Genomic DNA, 18144 nt, shown 5'->3' with positions numbered 1-18144 from the left:
CAAAAGAAACCTGTGTATCCTCTGAAAGAAAATGAAATATCCTTGGACTCATATAAAGTAAAATACTGATGTCTGCATGTATCTATTCCTTTATTTCTTTTCTATTAATGCTCCATATCCTATTAGTAAGCTTAATAAAATTACACCCAAATATTAGTACATAAAGTGATCCTCAGAAGAATCTGTCTGATTGAAAGAGCAATTTAGAAGTGAGAATATAATCCAAACATCTTTCCTTAAAAAGTGTGACAGTTATCACTGACTAACCCACCTCAATGGAACATCAACTTGAAGTGCTTTTCTTTACAGGAATGAAAGCCAGAAATGAACCACTGCTATTCCTTCCATATTCCCACTGGCCAACATCATTCTTTTTTGCAAGAACGATGATCGGATTTCTAAACACAACCTCAGGACACGGGTCATTATTTTTGCCTATCAAAATCCAAAATTTTGCAAAATCCTGGTGGCACCTGGGTGGCTCAGTCAGTTGAGCATCGGACTCTTGGTTTTGGCTCAGGCCATGATCTCAGTTTGTGGGTATGAGCTCCACAATGGGCTCCACACTTACGGCACAGGGCCTGCCTGGGCTTCTGTCTCTCTGCCCCCTCCCCCGCCACCACCAACTCATGCTCTCAAGTGTGTGCACACGAGCACTCTCTCTCTCTCTCTCTCTCTCTCTGTCAAAATAAACTTAAAAAAAAAAAAAAAATGCAAAATGGTGGACTCACCTGAACCAAGTTCTACCCAACTATCACCCTCACACTAATGAAACACTTCTGGGGCACAACCTACCTAACATTTTTAGCTGCTCTGCGACGAGTCTGCCTTTTAGGAGCTTCATCATCTTCATCATCGTCATCAGAAGAATCTTGCCTTTTTCTCTTTCCACGCTGAGTCTTAGGTTGCTTTTTAACACGAGGTTTGGGCACTGTTCTAAAATGAGAAGAGAAAAATTGGCAAAGTTTTTATTCTATCACTTGGTGTCTATTTCAAATCTATAATTTCCCAGAGCCACAATACATATATAGGATTAACCTGGGGAATGTCAGAAATGTACACTCCTGGGTCCCATTTGCTAAGATTCTAATCAACTAGAAATCTGCATTTTCAACACAAAAGTAATTGTAATACTGATAATCCTCAAACACATACAGGAGATTCAAGTGAATTCTGAGGCAATGGTTCTCAACTATTCCTCAGGGTTGATATAAAAATATACATGCAACATGTTACTGATGGTACTTCTTTGGCAGACAACTTGGAAATATCTATCAAACTTAAAAATGTCAACATTTTTCATTTCTGGGAGTCGATCTTACAGATATACACTGATACAGGCACAATAAGGTATTCACTGTAGTATTATTTGCAATTAACAAAAGACTAGGAAAACTCTAAATCTTCATCAACTTGGAATCAGTTCACTCAACAGAATAAGTAGGTAGGCATTAAAAAAACAAAAAACAAAAAACTTTTCCATGTACTGATATGAAAAGATTTCCAAGATAACTAAAGAAAAATGCAGGGGTGCCTGGGTGGCTCAGTCAGTTAAGCATCCAACTTTGGCTCAGGTCATGATCTCAGTTTGTGAGTTCGAGCCCCGCATCGGGCTCTGTGCTAACAGCTCAGACCCTGGAGCTTGCTTCAGATTCTGTGTCTCCCCCTCTCTCTACCCCTCCCCTGCTCACATTCTGTGTCTCTCTGTTTCTCAATAATAAATAAATGTTAAAAAATATATATACATATTTTAAATGCAGAACAAGATGCATGAAATGCTATCTGCATAAAAGGAGCAAAAGACAAAAAAATAACTACACGCATATTTGTGTGTGTGACATGTACAAAATATATCTGGAAGACTACCTGAGAAACCACACCCTGCCACACAGACTAAGGAGATGGCCACCCAAGGGAACTCACACACAGCCAGGACTGAGAACTACAGCCTAGGCACTCCCGTAAGGAAATCCCGAAATACTCTACCAGCGGTAAAAAGGTGAAAACAGGAGAAAGAGACAGATGGAAACTCACAATCTTATCTGTTTCTCTCCCACCTTCCATAAGCAACACTACAGAGAGATGATCAGGGATTCAATAAATGACAGGTAAACTCCAGAAGAAAAAGCTGAAGTGGCTTTCCAGTCCTGTGACCAAACTAAGTTGACAAATTTCCCTGCCAGCGTGGTGGGCCAGTGTAGTGTCCTAACTCAGAGGTAGGCAAATGTTGGCTGCAAAAGTCCAGAGCACAAATACTGTTGGCTTTCCCAGACAAGATGCAAAATTGAGGCCACTATGCAGGCACTTACTTAACAAGAAAAAATAAATTTTCACGTAATTTTTACTGACAAAACTCAAAATGAAATAATAATCACAGGATTTACGGGATACACATCTAATGATAAGAACTGAATTCTTTTTGAAGGGATAACATTTCACTGAACTGAGGTTCAAATTTAGTGTTGCCTATCATCAAACTGTAAATGTTTATCTCTAAATGCTATACTTAGCTCACAGGCCATTCAGAAATAGGTGATTGAGTGGGATGTGGCCCAAAGGCAATAGCCTGTCAACCCCCATCCTAAGCAATACTGCAAGAGGAAAATTCCCCTGAGATCTCTGCCTCCTGCCCTCCTTCCCCCAACATGAGTACCTTACATTGCCAGCCAGCTAATGAAATTACCAAAGTTTCAGGGCACCTGGGTGGCTCAGATCACTTAAGCATCCAACTCTTGATTTTGTCTCAGGTCGTGGTCTCATGGTTTGTGAGATCAAGCCCCACATCAGGCTCTGTGCTGACAGCACGGAGCCTGCTTGGAATTCTCTCTCTCCCTCTTTCTCTGCCCATCGCCCCACCTCTCAAAACAAATAAACATTTTTTTTTTTTTTAATTACCAAAGTTCCCTGCGACCTCGGCCTACTTCTTTCCCTGCACAATCAGATTCTCTGCTTAATGTCAGATTCCAAGAACAAGGTAAGAAACAGTGAAGCATGCTTTCAACCAAACAGTGTTTTAAACTTAGGAATTAGTTCTTCCCCCAAAAAGCCTGCATACTACTCCAATACACAGGGAGCTTTTTTTAAAAGCAGAAGATACGTTCACCCCTCGTAACTAGTAAGTCGGGGAGTAAGAAACAGAAGCTTCGCTCTACACGACACACCATGCAAACACCCACAGCCAAATGTAAGCATCCTCATCACCTAATCACTTGCTAACGAGGAAGCCTAGGCAAGAAGTGAGCCCGAGACTTCCAAAGCCCCGAATCACAGCACACCGTAGGCCATCATTCTACCACTGTACCATCCTTCTCAAACTAACACAAACTAAGCTCCACCAGAAGCAGAGATGTTCAAGCAAACACTGCACCTTCTGGGGACAGGTCTTCTGGCTTTCACTTTTTTCTGCTCTGGTTCGCTCTCTGCACTGGTGCCTTGTTCCTGTTCATCTTCTGAGGGCTCCCGTTTCCATTTTTCTCTGTGATCAAAAGCAAAGCAAAATGATTTTTTTCTAAATGAACTCCTCAGGATTGTTTAGTTTGAAGAATCTGACAAAACCAATTTCAATAGGATTCTCCAAAAGGCAGAACATGTATATTTTAGGTATTAGGCTAAAAAAGGTTTATTCTAGCTCTATTTAAACTCTGGCTATGTTCCTTCCTAGACTGTGTAATATCTATGCCTATTTTTTCTCTGGTGACAAAAATAAATGAAAATGGAAATGAAGAAAGTATTTTTTAAACTATTCTGGAAAAAAAAAGCTGTTAAATCTCTTCTACTCTATTTTTATTTACCACTACCATTGAACAGATTGAAGTCGTAATATATACTAGACCAGTGGTTCTCAAATGTAAGATAATCAGAACCACCTGAAGAACTTGTTGAAACAAATTTCTGGATGAGTGCCACAGTTTCTGATTTAGCAGGTCTAATATGAAGCCTAAAAATGTTTATCTTAACAAATTCACAGATGATGTGAATCTTTATAAATTCTAATACTGGTTAGAAACTTCTTTTAAAACTGCTATAATACTAGACATGCTAACATCTTTAAAATATATTCGATAAAAGTCCCTAAAATTATTTTTCAATGATAAACCTACCACTTACTAAATAATCTATTCAGCCAAAGATGTAGTTCTTAATAATTATTAGATACAGTAGGTGTTCCTTTGCTCCTTGAGATCTTAGAAGGCTTTAAAGAGCCGTACCTTATAGCTCTCTACCACCCCAAAGAGTTTTTGAGGTTTAAAGACCAAACGTGGGACTTAGCTCATTTCTAGGGAAGAAGGAGAGAACACATAATAGTCACTGAGCATGAAATATCTAGGGGGAAAAAAAAACCTCACAGGCAAGTATCTGAGGTTTTATAAAACAACTACCACTGTGCCTCTGGGTCTATGCATAGGAAATAAGATTATGCTGAAGACAGCTGTCACAGAATCAAAGTCAAGTCAATACTCTTCATGGGAGAAGAATAGGTCAAAGCAATAACAGGAGCTTACTGCAAGAAGGTGGCTTATCTACAGATTCCTAAGAATCTTCCTAAAAAGTCCAGGAACCACCCTACTTTAGGAAGCATGAAAAGGCAGTACAGCACTTTTATGTACATTACTCAAGTTCTACTAGCACTGTTGGTTTCATATCAGTTTCCCTTAGAGTAAGTGACTGCTTCTAGGAGGCAGGGCCACTTGTCTTCATTTTTGTACCAGAGTTCAGCACAAAGGCAAGCAAATGGAGCTACTTCTTTGTTGAGGAAAGAAATAATTAAAGAATGAACCGTATCAGCCTAACAAACAGGTAGGGTACTTTTCTTTTGGACACAGACTGCTGAGACACTAAGGCCTATTAATATTGCATAATATCCTTGCAGGTCCCTTTTTAAACAAAGAATTCCTTATATCTAACTAAACTCTAGGCATGTTAGTCTCCCTCCCTAGAACCTAGCACACAAATGTTTGCTAAGGAACCAAACGAATAGACAGGGACGGCCAGGAAGGAAGAAAGAAGATGTCTCCAGGCACTAGAAGACTGGCACATGAGACTGCAGTCTCCTTTGGGAGAACAGTTTGGCTCTCAGAAGGGACACACATAGTCAAACTGGAGAGAAGTGGTTTCACAGTTAACAAGCTTGAAAGAACATGAACAATTAAGATGTGAGGGAGAGCAGATCAGATGAGAAAGATGCACAAATATTAGTTGTAATTTACGGAACTCCACAGGAATTAAGAATCTAAATCAGGGCACTTAATGAGGTCCACTTCTATGACTTTATGGAACTAAGGTGGCAGTAAACTGACAGAATCAGTGTTGAGGCTAGAGTCCTCCAGTTAAATTGGAGGTCTACAGACTTATGGACAGCCAGGAAGATTCAGAAACTTCTAGTATGAGAATGCACAAAAACTGAGCAAATCAACTGGTCCAAAGTCCTCTTCCTAAAGAAGGAAACTAAAACCCAGTGAGAACAAGGTGTTTGGCATTACATGTCAAACCTACAGCCCTCCTCCTCTCAGTGACAATCCACTAAAGACCACAAAATCAGGAAAAGTCAGACTTACACATTCTGGGAGGATCTGAACAACAGAAGGCTTAGAAGGCCTAAATGAGTTAGTATGCATGTGTTCTGAAACTGGCTGGATTATTTTAAATTTTGTTTTAACTTTCAAGAACAGAGGGACAAGTTAGATCAGCAATACTAAGTCACTTTGTATAAAGGGAAGGTGAAAAGAGTGATCATTATAAAACGATTACCTCCCAACTCTGTAGATGTAGAGGGCTCTCCTAGATCACTGGCTTCTTCTATATAATGCAAACTTTATGAGCACGACTCCCTGACTAAGCCATATGTATAAGTCAGGCTACAAAGAGGAGTTGTCTAAAACATAAGGTTGTGAAATTTTTTCATATGTTATAGGAGATGTGAATTGCCAGATCCAGCTCTAAGAGGGCATCGGCAGGATTCCCTAGGAGAGAATCAATGGAATTTTTACCAAAATTTTGGGGACTAGGGATAAAAATACCAAGGTCTGGCCACTGAGGCCCCACGGCAATGTAAACAGATATGAAAAAGTCAGAATGCAAGCTAACGAAGTATGGTTTTCTTCCTTTATTGGAAAAAGGTGGCTGGCAGAACACAAACCCTAAGACAGAAATCAAATCTAAATAACTGTAAAATTCCTTTGTAAATAAAATGGGCCTAAATTCTGGCCAAGAGTCACTGAGGCTTCCTACTAACTATCTCTAAGAGCCCAGAGAAGAGGATTCCTTTCTCCTCCACTTTAGAAGGCAGAGCATGAAAAGAGGGAAAGAACTGCTTAAACTTCACTGATTTTCAGTACATTTTCCCAGAGAGAATGCCTTTCAGGAGCAAGTTTCAATGAAAAAGAAAACTCTGGGGCAAATTCTCCACTGTGTCACAAGTTTCTGACAGTTACAATTCAAAGAACTGGAAAGAAAAAAATAACTATGGTCCCAGAAGAAAAACTTCCAAGTGATTTACGGCTAACACATTTTTTTTTCATTCCAGTTGGGAGAAGATGTTCTGGAACCATTCTAGAGTGGGCTGAAAAACTGATGGTACCATAATGAGCCAGCATAGGTCCTCTACATTTCACAAATTTGGACAATATTAAGAAGTACTGCATGGGAAAGGGTTGAATAATCAAAACAGCATGAGTGGGTCAAATAAAATTTGAAAAATTATTGGTTAGCATGACTAGGTCAGGAGTTACAATCTCCAGTACCCACTCGGGCCAGGTAAGGACTGTAAATGGAGTCAAAACAGAGAACTCCCAGTCTATCTGAAGATTACAAAGACCACTTGTTATGAGGACCAGTACTGACAGATTTTCTCAAAAAAAAAAAAAATCTAAAACTCTGAATTCTTAAGCATCATCCCTCAAATTTTCAACACTGCCAACTTGAAAAATGTTCTCAATATCGTGCAGAAACATTATGCTCTATAGCTTCTAAATTTTTTAAATGCTAACTTACATTAGGACTCTGGGGAGTTATTCCCTTGTAAGACTGTATTCTTCAAAGATGCCAACGTCATAAGAGCACAGAAGGGCTGTGAAAGACCACTAATACAGGATCTAATCCTAGATGGGACCCTGCAGTGGAGGTGGGAAATGTTATAAAAGACATTCCTGGGTCAAGTAACAAAATGGGGATATGGATTAGACAAACCTATGTTAGTAATGTTAAATCTATTTGTAGTAAAACTATCCTGTGCTTAAGAAACAGAGTATCCTTATTCTTAGGAAATCCACACTTCAGTATTTAGGGGTAAAAGGCCATGATGTGTGTCAATCTTAGTCTTAAGTGGTTCAGAAAAAATATTATATGCATGCATACATAAATATTTACAAAGAAAGCACTCACAACAATAAAAACAAATGAGGCAAAAGTGGTAACCAATGGTAAATCTGGGCAAAATACACAGGCAGTCTTTGTACTACTGCTTTATTCTTACAACATTTTTAAACTTTGAATTTTTAAAAAGTTTAAAAAAATAGCTTTTTAAAAACTTCAAAATCTGTGGTACAGCGCGCAGCGTTTCAGAAAAACCTTTCCTTGTGCTAATACTTCAAAATCTCTGCCCCCTTTGAGTCTCTCAATTCTGAAATCCACATGCCCACACACTAGGTCCTGTTATGCTTGCTCACATCACACAGGCCACCGTTAGTGCTGAGGCTTTGCAGCGGGAGTGCCAGCACCTACTGCACCTCCTCCTCCTAATTATAATTAAACGGACTCAGGAAAAGAGCTCCCTATAAGCCCCAGTACTCACCTGCTGCCCAGAGGATAGCAGGAAGCGAGGCCAGCCCAGGGCCCAAATAAACAGGAAGAGAACTCCCCCAGCTCTGGCTAAGTTCCTAGGGAAGAGGCCGGGGAAAGGAAGGGCACTTACAGAAGATACAACCCCCTGCAAGGAACGAAGAGGTTCTACTCAGGGAAAGAAGGCCTCTAAGAACGGTCAACTTTAGAGACATCTAGGATTGACAGAAGGAAAGTGAGCACAGGGGCCAGTGCGCTTCTGCACACCCAGACACCATTGAAGTAGAAACTGGAGGTTTTCAAGCACAGCACCATTTAGATCCCAGTCAGGAGACCAGAAGAACATAGCCAGATGGTAAAGGAAAGAACACATGCACAGACTTCCCGAAAGCCCCCAAAAGGCCATCAGATCAGAATAATTTCCCACGCAGGCCAAGGAATGGGGTAGAAAAAAGCCTTCTAAGATGCCAAGAAGTGCAGGCTTGCCTACAGTTTTTCCTCCAACTCTAACAAATATTTCAAACACAAATGAAAAGTGTATGTGCTCTGGAGAGGACATACTAAATACTCAACTTTTCCTAACACCGTTCCCAATAACCCTGTTAGGTTGGCAGAATGAGTATTACTCTATTTTGAAGATGAGTACATGGGTTTAAAAAATTCAAGCTCCTTTGCCTTAGGCCAAATACTTACTAAAGATTACTAATTAGTAACTCTATTACTAATTCTAATTACTAATTCTAAAATTACTATTTGAGAACAGAAAATACATATAACTGGGGCTCTATTTTAATAGGTACCATGGACAATCGTTTACCATGAGAAACCCCTGAATTTGTCTGCCAAGTTTTCTATAGCTACATTTTCAAATGAAGCTCCTCAAGAGGTGGGCTATAGAATTTAGACTGTCAAAAAGATCCAGACACTCTCCAAAAGTAATTTTTTTAATTCCAAAAAAACCCAAAACAGAAACAAATTTTTTTCACCTTAATTAAGTAGAATTTGTGAATTTTTAAAATAATGAATATATAATCTACGTTCTAAAGGAATGTCATGTTAAGCCCAAGAATTAAAATTTTCTGGTTTGCAGACTGCAGTATTAAAATTATACAGTAATAACACTTTGAAATTTAATACTAAATTGGGTGTCAGTCCAACAAATATAATGTTGCCACACCCACATAAAGAACAAATTACAAGAAAAAAGAGCAAATCTAAATTTGTTCCTTGCTCAACCAGAATAGAACTGGTGCACATTTTTAAGAAAAACACAATTGTGCTAATCAGGCTAACCAAATGGAACAAGCTGGGGTTTGCCCTAAGAAGTAGTCCAAGCACATGGGAACACATGCAACCCTGAGCTTTGAGGGCTGCGGCATCAGTGGGTCGTGACGGACTGCAACCCAAGACAGCAAGAGAAGAAGCAGACTCCGGGACCCGGGACGGACGACCACACAGAGAAGGGAGCCCCAGAGAAGCTGATATGTTCAAAACCCCTGGGGGAAGTAACTGCCCCATGAAAGACTTACTGTTTCTTCAGCTGCCTCTGGCCTCTTCTTTTTGGGCTCCCACTCTCAGACCCGCTACTTGCCTTCAGTGTGTGAGAGGGGAAAAATGATTACAGACTTTAATTCACAGTTCATAGGGACAACACGATCCCCTGCTTCCACAATCTACTCAATAATAACATTATCCAATGTGAGCTTTCAGACAAAAGAAACCTGTGTTTGATCGTGCTCACTCTTCTTTTCCTTTGAAAATTAATTTGTCTGTAATGACAGAGTTACCTCTAACACCGGGAAACCCTCCCTCAGCTTGACTTCTACAAGGGCTCAGTACAATAAAATTCTCTGTGATGATGGAAATGTTCTGTATCTGCAGGGAACAATCTAGTGGCCAGCAGCCACATGTGACTACTGAGCCTCTGAAACATGGCTAGTGCGGCTAAGGAACAGAATCTTTCATTTTATTTTAATTAAAAACTTTAAAAGCTACATGTTAGTGGCAACCAAACGTGATACTGCAGATCTATAATATCATGTGAAATGCCACAACATTTAGTGTGTCATTAAAGGTGGTGACTGCTGATTTGTCCCATTTTAGACTCATTACAGAGCATGTTCAATCATGAGCCAACAGTGCCCTGCTGACAGCACTAGACCAAGGAAGGTTTATAGTCAGAAACATTTAAATGTCTCTTTTCCCCCAAAATTAGGGAAACTATTTCTATTGCTGTCTTGTGCCCTATAGAGAATGTGTTAATGGACGTATAAAAGAGGAAAGAACGGACACAACTACGTGACCGGTTGTAACAAACATGGCTCAGCAACCTTGTCCTAGACACTGTGGAAAAAGAAAACTCGGGCAAACCAGCTCAGAGGTCATTCAAAATAAAACACCATAAAGGCAATGTGGATGTTAGAGTCAATTAGATTTTTAAAATCTGCTTACCAAAACCCACCTCCAACTCACTAACCTCTGACTATTAACTTTCATCAGAAGAATGCTACATACTTAAGAATAGCAAAGTCCTTCTCTCTCTCTCTCAAAAATAAGCATTAAAAAAAAAATTTGTTTTAAAGGGGGGAGGGGGAGTGCCTGGGTGGCTCAGCTGGTTAAGCAAAGTCCTCTTAAGAATACAGAAATGGGGGGCGCCTGGGTGGCTCAGTCGGTTGAGCGGCCGACTTCGGCTCAGGTCATGATCTCTCAGTCTGTGAGTTCGAGCCCCGCGTCGGGCTCTGTGCTGACAGCTCGGAGCCTGGACCCTGTTTCGGATTCTGTGTCTCCCTCTCTCTGACCCTTCCCCATTCATGCTCTGTTGCTCTCTCTCAAAAATAAATAAACGTTAAAAAATTAAAACAAAAAAAAAAAAAAAAAGAATACAGAAAGGGGACATCTCACTGAGGCACAAAAGAGCACCTCTTCAGAATGTGGTCTATACACCTACTACAGAGGTAAGAATTGACAAAAATACCACATGAACTGAGAAAGGTGAGAAAAGTCTATTCTATAGAAACAATAGAACCCAGTAATTACCAATTTTAAAAAACAAGCTACTCAATCTCTCACAATTAGATCAGACTAAATGTGTGTGAATTATTTTATACTGCACACTAAAAACAGAAAGCAAATTTGAATTAGTTAAAATGCAGTATTTAAGCAAATTTTCCTTCCTTTCTCAGAAATAAATCTGAAACAACTTCCACTATTACATTTGTTTACCAAGCAATGACTCATTTTACAAAATGTAGATTTAGAAACTAGGTATTTTAAAAGGTAAACTTCTTATGATAATCAATTTCACTTGAAACTTGGAAACCTTAAAAAAAATAAAAATAAAAACAAAAATTTGAAGCCAATCTGTATAATACTCTACTAAGACATTCATTATGACACAATCTTCCTGGTAAGTTTCTTCCTTTAAAAGCCACCTGTGGTTTTCCTTGCCATATTAAGGTGAGAAAGCTCACATTAGAGTCACTTAACTCCAAGGCAACAAGTTCAGTCATGTCAATGGTAGCATATACCAGAGTCAAAAAGGATGAGGTAAGATAAGGAGTTTAAATGTATCCCCTTAAAACATGTCTTTTTCTTACCTCCTCCTTAATATTAAATCGTGATGGTTCTTGTCTGCTTCGGTTTGACCGCCTAACCCCATAAACATCAGGATATTCTTCCCACATCTGTAAAATTAATAGACCATGAGTGAATCCTTTTTGATTTACTATTTTCATTACTGGAACATGTATTTCAATTTAAGAAAATTCAAGTAACTAAATGTCTAAAGGGTGTTTTGTGTCAGTTTTGTTTATGAGACAATAAAGTACCATCTTTATTATTCTGAAACACACTGAAGCTTAACAATGCCTCTTCTTTACTGAATGACTCTTAAACTACATGGCACACTACATACTCATCATGAAAATATAAACTTACAATTGAATAATATGGCAAGGCTCCTGCTAAAGACAAAATCTTTACTGATGATTTTAAGTCCCTAATGCTTTCCAGTATCAGCGATGTCCACACACTGACCCATCTGGGAAATCAGAAACCAAGCAGGGCTCCAACCATCTATTTGTACATTTCCTCTACTGCCTCGGAATGTGTAACGTGCCAGATGTACGCAAATTAGGCATTTCCAACACTTAGCTAGATGCTCTCAGATGAGAACCACTGTCTCATCTGTACACTGATCCCTGTCTCTGTACCCTGTATTCTCCAGCAGTAATTACCCTTAACCTTTAGGACTTGATTTTTAGTTACAATCCTCGCTGGTAATAGAAATATATAAATGAAGTTGAAAGGAGAGATTAGTTGAAGAGAAATTTTTTTTCTCAATGTATCAACATCATCTTATTTAAAAGATGCAAATCAACAAAACTATAGAAAAAATGTAAAAGACCCTTCCAACCTCTAACGATAACAGTCTAATCCCCCAATCTCACTCTCTTTCCCAAAGATAACTCACACCAAGCATACCATGTGTTTTTCTAATGAAATCAGTCACACAGCGGCAAAATGAATTTGGATGGATTGTGGAACACTGAGATGAAGATGTTTAATAGGAGTTAAACATGTAGAAAAGATGCCTGACAGCCAAGATTAGAAATGTGGGCTTATTGTCAAAACAAAGGTGACAGCAAATGTCATGAAAATATTTAGAAAGTGAGGCCACAGGAGAAGCCACTGGCTGAGACTCGTGAAGTATGTAGAAAGTGGACCCCAAAAAAGACAAAACTGATGAAAGACAATTCAAAAAGACAGAATGTCACTAAGGCAAGGGAGGATATTATCAACAGTGCCTTAAAATACAAAGTGCCAAGTAGGCTGAATAAAACCAAAGCCTCCAAAGAAAACAAGCAAGATGTTCCAGGAAAAGGCACTTTAGAACAAGAATCCAACATAATCATGAAACCCAGTGTTCCCAGTTTATAAAGGTGACAAATCCGTAATGGCCTTAGAATAATCTCAGAGTCGGGAGGACAAAAGGTCCAACCAGGAGGAGTTAGGAATAACCAACTGGAAGGAAATCTGGGTGACAGAGGCAGCAGGACACTGAACAAATCTGGCAGAGAAAGGAAGGAGACAAAAAAGTTTACTCTAGCCCTGCTGACCCTGACCAACCCCAACTCTTACCCCTTTCTGGACTTCTGCTAAAGGTACAAAATTACTCAACACACTTTTATTAACTGGGGTAGCTAAATCATTTAAGTGTCACTGTACCAGTTAGTTTTATCATTTTAAAATATTAGGCATTCAGGCTCAACTGCTGAGACTATATTACAGGATATACTGTAATGCACACATACTAAAATCATCCTGAGCTCATCTTTGTCCTTTTGAAGGCTATGATATCTAATTCAAGTCTTCAATTAAAAAAAAAAAAAAAAAAAAAACTGCGCCATATACAGAAAACAAAGAACCTTCCTCAGAAGTTCTCATTTTAGAATAGCATCATTAAAGTCACAATCTGATCAGGACGCCTGGGTGGCCTGGTCAGCTTAGGTCATGAGCTCATGGTTTGGAGGGGAGTCCTGCATCAGGGTCTGCACTGAGAGTACAGAGCCTGCTTGGGATTCTCTCTCTCTCTCCCTCTCCTGCTTGTTCTCTCAAAACTAAATAAGTAAACTGAAAAAAAAAGTCACGACCCAATCATTCTACCTAGTTAGTACATCCATCCACCTGTTAACCTTATTAACTTTTTGGAATTTATTGCCTTAATTTTGAAAGTGTATTTTAGGAGCACCTGGGTGACTCAGGTAAGTGTCCAACTCTTGATTTTGATTCAGCTCATGATCTCAAGATCCTGAAATGCAACCCAGCATCAGGCTCTGCGCAGAACACAGAACCTGCTCAAGACCTTCCCCCCTCGCTCTACCCACTACCCAACTTGCACATGCACACACACTCTCCCTCAAAAAGTCTTAAATTAAAATGTATTTTAATATTTCTGTCTGAAACTTTACTTGTATTTTGAAATTCAGTCTTAGTAATAATTTCTCCTTTCTTAATTCCCTTTTATCTACTTATATAAGGTTAAAAAAATTATATATATATATATATATACATACACACGGTCTTATAGTTAACAGCTGAGAATCCCGGTCAACTAGATTTCAGTGAAGTTTTAAACACTATGTAAGTCACAGTTTCCATGGTTTCCTTTTATCTTTTCAAGTAAAGAATTCCTCACTGCACAGAAGAAAGTTATATTCAGACGTTTTCTATCCATTATACTTTCTTCAAAAGTGTGTTGTGGTGTTCTGAAAAGAATACCCAGTCTAGATGTAGAGGAAACCAGGCTCAGACATTATCCTCTGAAGATTGCCAAGCAAAGCCTTCTGCTACAAGCCTGGAGAGTAAGTTTCTGAGTTTAGTGATACTCAGAGCAAAATCTCTCAGTGGTAATCTACATGCAGGGTGTTTTTGCATTTCCACTTGTCAAAGGTTCACTGACACACTGAGCAGGTAGACAAGGTACAATACTTGAGTGTCTAAGTCACTGGTGATGACTGAATTAGCAAGGACAGCTTTCATTTTCTTATCCCTAACGGCTTCAGATGCTTCATCTGTTGAAGCATCTATCAAAGCTATTCTGTAGAACCTGCACGTAATTTAAAAAGTTATTCGTACTACTGCAAAAATCTGAGTGCTCAGATGAAGATTTCTGTCTTAAGAGTAATAAAAACTGATTTAGCATAAAACTTTCATTAGGACATCTTTTAAGTTTCTAAAAGAATATTCTTTTGCATTTTCAGTGATTCACACCTAACTGTCTCAAAATGGAATTTTAAAAGATAAGCTGTGCTCTTGTGACTAATTAGGCCAAGTCATTAATTTTTCCCCGAAAGGAACGCATCCCAGTTTGTGCATCGAGAAGACACTATGCACTTCAATTTTTGCCTTTTTGCATTCTTTGCTACAAGACTCCTCCGTTAAGCAAACAAAATCTATATTGCCTAGATGCAAGTAACTTTTTTTCCTATGAGAAGTATTTTCCTTCCATCCTTCAGAGAAGAAAAATTGCCCTTATTCTTGAACTGTTATTACCCATAACTAAGCTCCACAACTACATTCCATAATCTGTCAGTAATTCACTCTGTAGTGTTCGGTACTATTACCTTTTTTAAATGTTAAAACCCGAAACTATAAAAATTTGTCTTTTTGCCCTGTAATTTGATGGTTCGTGTAATTATTTCCCTTATGGCCCTGTGTCTACTATATTCAAAGAGTAGAACAGAAAGCAATCTTTATATCCACAGACAGTATATTATTACAAAAGGTGGTGGTAGTTTTCATTATCCGAATATACTAATGAGTTTTCCATGTGAAATAAAGTTCTGCTTGCTGGTCCTAGCCAGCAGCACATTTTTACTGTATAGCAAAGTAGATACCTTCTTCACATCAGCTATCCGTTCCTTCTTAGAGGCTGGCTTCTCTTTGGCTTCTGGAAGGACTGGCTGGGATTTGGAACCCGCCGACTCACTTTCAGATTCCGACTGGCTCTCTGAAGACTCAGAACTGCTATTTGACTCACTGCCATGTCCACTTCCTGGATCGCTGCCCTGCTCACTCTCCGACTGGCTGCCTGAGTCTGAACCCGAAGCCTCTTCAGATGCTGAGTGGCTTAATTAAAAAAAAAAAAAAAAAAAGTACAAGATATAAGAACTGCCACATAAATCTGTTTTTTAAAAATTCCACATAAATCTTTTTTAAAAAGTGGTAAAATGACAGCAGAGAGTAATTCTAGTAATACAAAATCAAAATCTTCAAATTCACTTTTACATTCTTATATTGCCAATAATGTCATTATCGTTCCAAACATTCCTAGCAGCGACCATTTCCTGAGTGCTTAGATGATGCCATATACCACTTAATTTATATAGATTAGCTCTTTTACTAAACTCAAAAAGGGCATGTTATTTTCTCCTTCACTCAGATGAGGAAAAACTGAAAAATGAAACCTTAATGACAGGTAAGGAAAAACTAAAACCCAGAAATAATTAAGCAAGTATCCCAAGATGACACAAGCAGAATTTGAAACCAGGTCAATCTGTCAGGATCCACTAAGTCTTATTTGTTCAGTATCAGTGTTTCCGTCCTCAAGACAAATATTCCCCACGCTCAAAGAAAAAATCAACACAGAACAAAACAAAACCAAAGCGAAGTTCCCCAAAGAGTAAGAATGCAATCTGGATGCAATTATCTAATCACTGGTTATCAACAATAGGTGCAAATTTGGGGAGTTGTATTGAAAACACACCCACTAACCCCAACCAGAGGTCCTGCCTGGGAATCTCCAGCAGTGAGTTCCAGAGCTGATAGCAGAAAAAAAATAAACAAAAAGAGCACTCTGAGTCTGATGTGAAAGCATAAACCAATAAAGACTGCTATGGGCTACCACACATGCCACCCCTTCCTCATTCCAAACACCCCTCAGGAGGGAGGGACCTAAGTAGGCAGATGACAGCAGAAGCTACAAAACACAAACACCAGAGGCTGTGGGAAGACTGAGTATCAATCCTGGAAGCCGAGTAGGCTACATACCCTGCCCATTTTCGAACAGTAAAAAAGCAATTCAGGGGCACACTGGTAGCAGTGAAGCCACTTTAAAGGGAAAGCCCTACAATGAGAAAGAATGAAATCTGGCCATTTGCAGCAACGTGGATGGAACTGGAGGGCATTACGCTAAGTGAAATAAGTCAGGTAGAGAAAGTCAGATATCACATGTTTTCACTCATATGTAGATCTTGAGAAACTTAACAGAAGACCATGGGGGAAGGGAAGGGGAAAAAATAGTTACAGAGAGGGAGGGAGGCAAACCATAAGAGACTCTTAAATGCAGAGAAAAAACTGAGGGTTGATGGGGGGTGGGGAAGAGGGAAAAATGGGTGATGGGCATTGAGGAGGGCACCTGATGGGATGAGCACTGGGTGTTGTATATAAGCGATGAACCATGGAAATCTACCCCCAAAACCAAGAGCACACTGTAAACACTGCATGTTACCCAATTTGACAATAAATTATATTTTAAAAAATAAAAATAAATAAATAAAGGAAAAGCCCTCAACTGGATGGACTCCAGAAAAAGGTGGCCAGTTCAACTCTTCTGCTTAGAGCTAAAGCATAGGACAGGAGGCTAGCAGCAACCCAGAAGCGAGAGTAACTGTAACTTAACCCAAAGGGCCTTGAGTTCAGCAACCAGGAGATAAAGGGCACGTGGCATGAAGCCCAAAAGGTTAAAGAAGGGAGGCTTCGTACTTATACCCACTATATTTTCCCAACTAGAAATTACAGCCTATCAATTGACAAACGTGTCCACACAATGACCAGGGCAGTACACTGGGAACTGGGACTGACCCTCCAAAATCCCACATGATCCACAGTAAGTGCATTACAGCAAAGGCGCCTTTGAGTTAAGATGAGGATGCAGTCAGTTGGGGGGGGGAGGGGGGGGGGAGGTGTCCTAGCCTGGGGAGGGGAAAAGAAGGGAAAAACCATGTATTAATTACCTAATCATCTAATAGGTGCCTGGCCTTACTCTAAGTACTTTATATATGTATTATTTTGCTTATTTCCCAGAACACCCTATTGGGAATTTTTATCCCCACGTGAGGGATGAGAAAACTGAGATGGGCAAGGATCCCAACCCCCAAGTCTGGCTCTAATGTCCATATTCTATTTGACCACAAGGGTTCAAAACCTTAAGAGACTCAAAAAGTAAACCTTTTCCATGTTATACAATGTCCAAAACTAGTTAGGCATCCCTGTTAACAGGTGATTCACACTTCTAAGGCCTCATTATACTAACTCCTTGGCCCTTTGAACAGTAAAGGCGGACTGATCCAGCTGACTAAAGCATCTGAAGTCACTTATCCTCCACCTGTGACCAAGCATAAGGCAGTCCACCAAGCAAAGAAAACAAAGAGGAAGGCTGGACAGTATAGTTAAAAAGTGCAGGCTGCAGCATCCACAGCTCGGGTCTCAGTCCTCGAGCCTATCTCAGCCTATGCCACTTTTTAACCTGTGCCATCCTCTGTAAGGTCATGAGGCAGCTATGACAAATGGCACCTATGACAGCAGCACTCTATAAATGTCGGGGCCTTATCCAAACATTAGACTTTTCAGAATTTCACAATTTCACATTTCCCTTCTAACACAAAGTTCTTCCCAGCTAGTGCTCATTATTAATGAGTCAGAACCATACAATCCATGGCAGTAGCTGGAAACGTTATTACTTTTGCCCCCACCATCTGCTCACAGTTTTAAAGGTCCAGAGGCAGCTCCAGAATTTCCTTACAAGGAGTTTATAAAGAAATCACTTTTCACTTAGAAGGGGAATTAGGAACATACCTGGAGGTTGCA

The 18144-nt window shown here is 39.5% G+C and overlaps 1 protein-coding gene across 6 annotated transcripts in view; it reads right to left on the bottom strand.

The window, feature by feature from the left end:
* Nucleotides 1-18144, bottom strand: part of CHD2 (chromodomain helicase DNA binding protein 2) — a 122006-nt gene that overhangs the window by 84048 nt on the left and 19814 nt on the right. For 5 of the 6 annotated variants that reach the window (XR_003423282.2, XM_027067976.2, XM_053223597.1 and 2 more), the window contains 5 exons: nucleotides 15174-15405; nucleotides 11373-11459; nucleotides 9306-9367; nucleotides 3368-3475; nucleotides 796-936 (listed from right to left, as the gene is read on the bottom strand). Coding sequence is in view for 5 of the 6 variants with exons in the window: in XM_027067976.2 (XP_026923777.1) it covers nucleotides 796-936; nucleotides 3368-3475; nucleotides 9306-9367; nucleotides 11373-11459; nucleotides 15174-15405 (630 nt within the window). In the remaining variant the exon portion in view is untranslated. The remainder of the gene's footprint in view (nucleotides 1-795; nucleotides 937-3367; nucleotides 3476-9305; nucleotides 9368-11372; nucleotides 11460-15173; nucleotides 15406-18144) is intronic. The other variant, XM_027067977.2, reaches the window with a different exon arrangement.

The sequence above is a fragment of the Acinonyx jubatus genome, chromosome B3 (assembly GCF_027475565.1).
Source record: "Acinonyx jubatus isolate Ajub_Pintada_27869175 chromosome B3, VMU_Ajub_asm_v1.0, whole genome shotgun sequence".
Taxonomy (NCBI): Eukaryota; Metazoa; Chordata; class Mammalia; order Carnivora; family Felidae; genus Acinonyx; species Acinonyx jubatus.
Note: the sequence above shows the minus strand (reverse complement) of the source record. Positions and strands in the feature narration are given on the sequence as shown.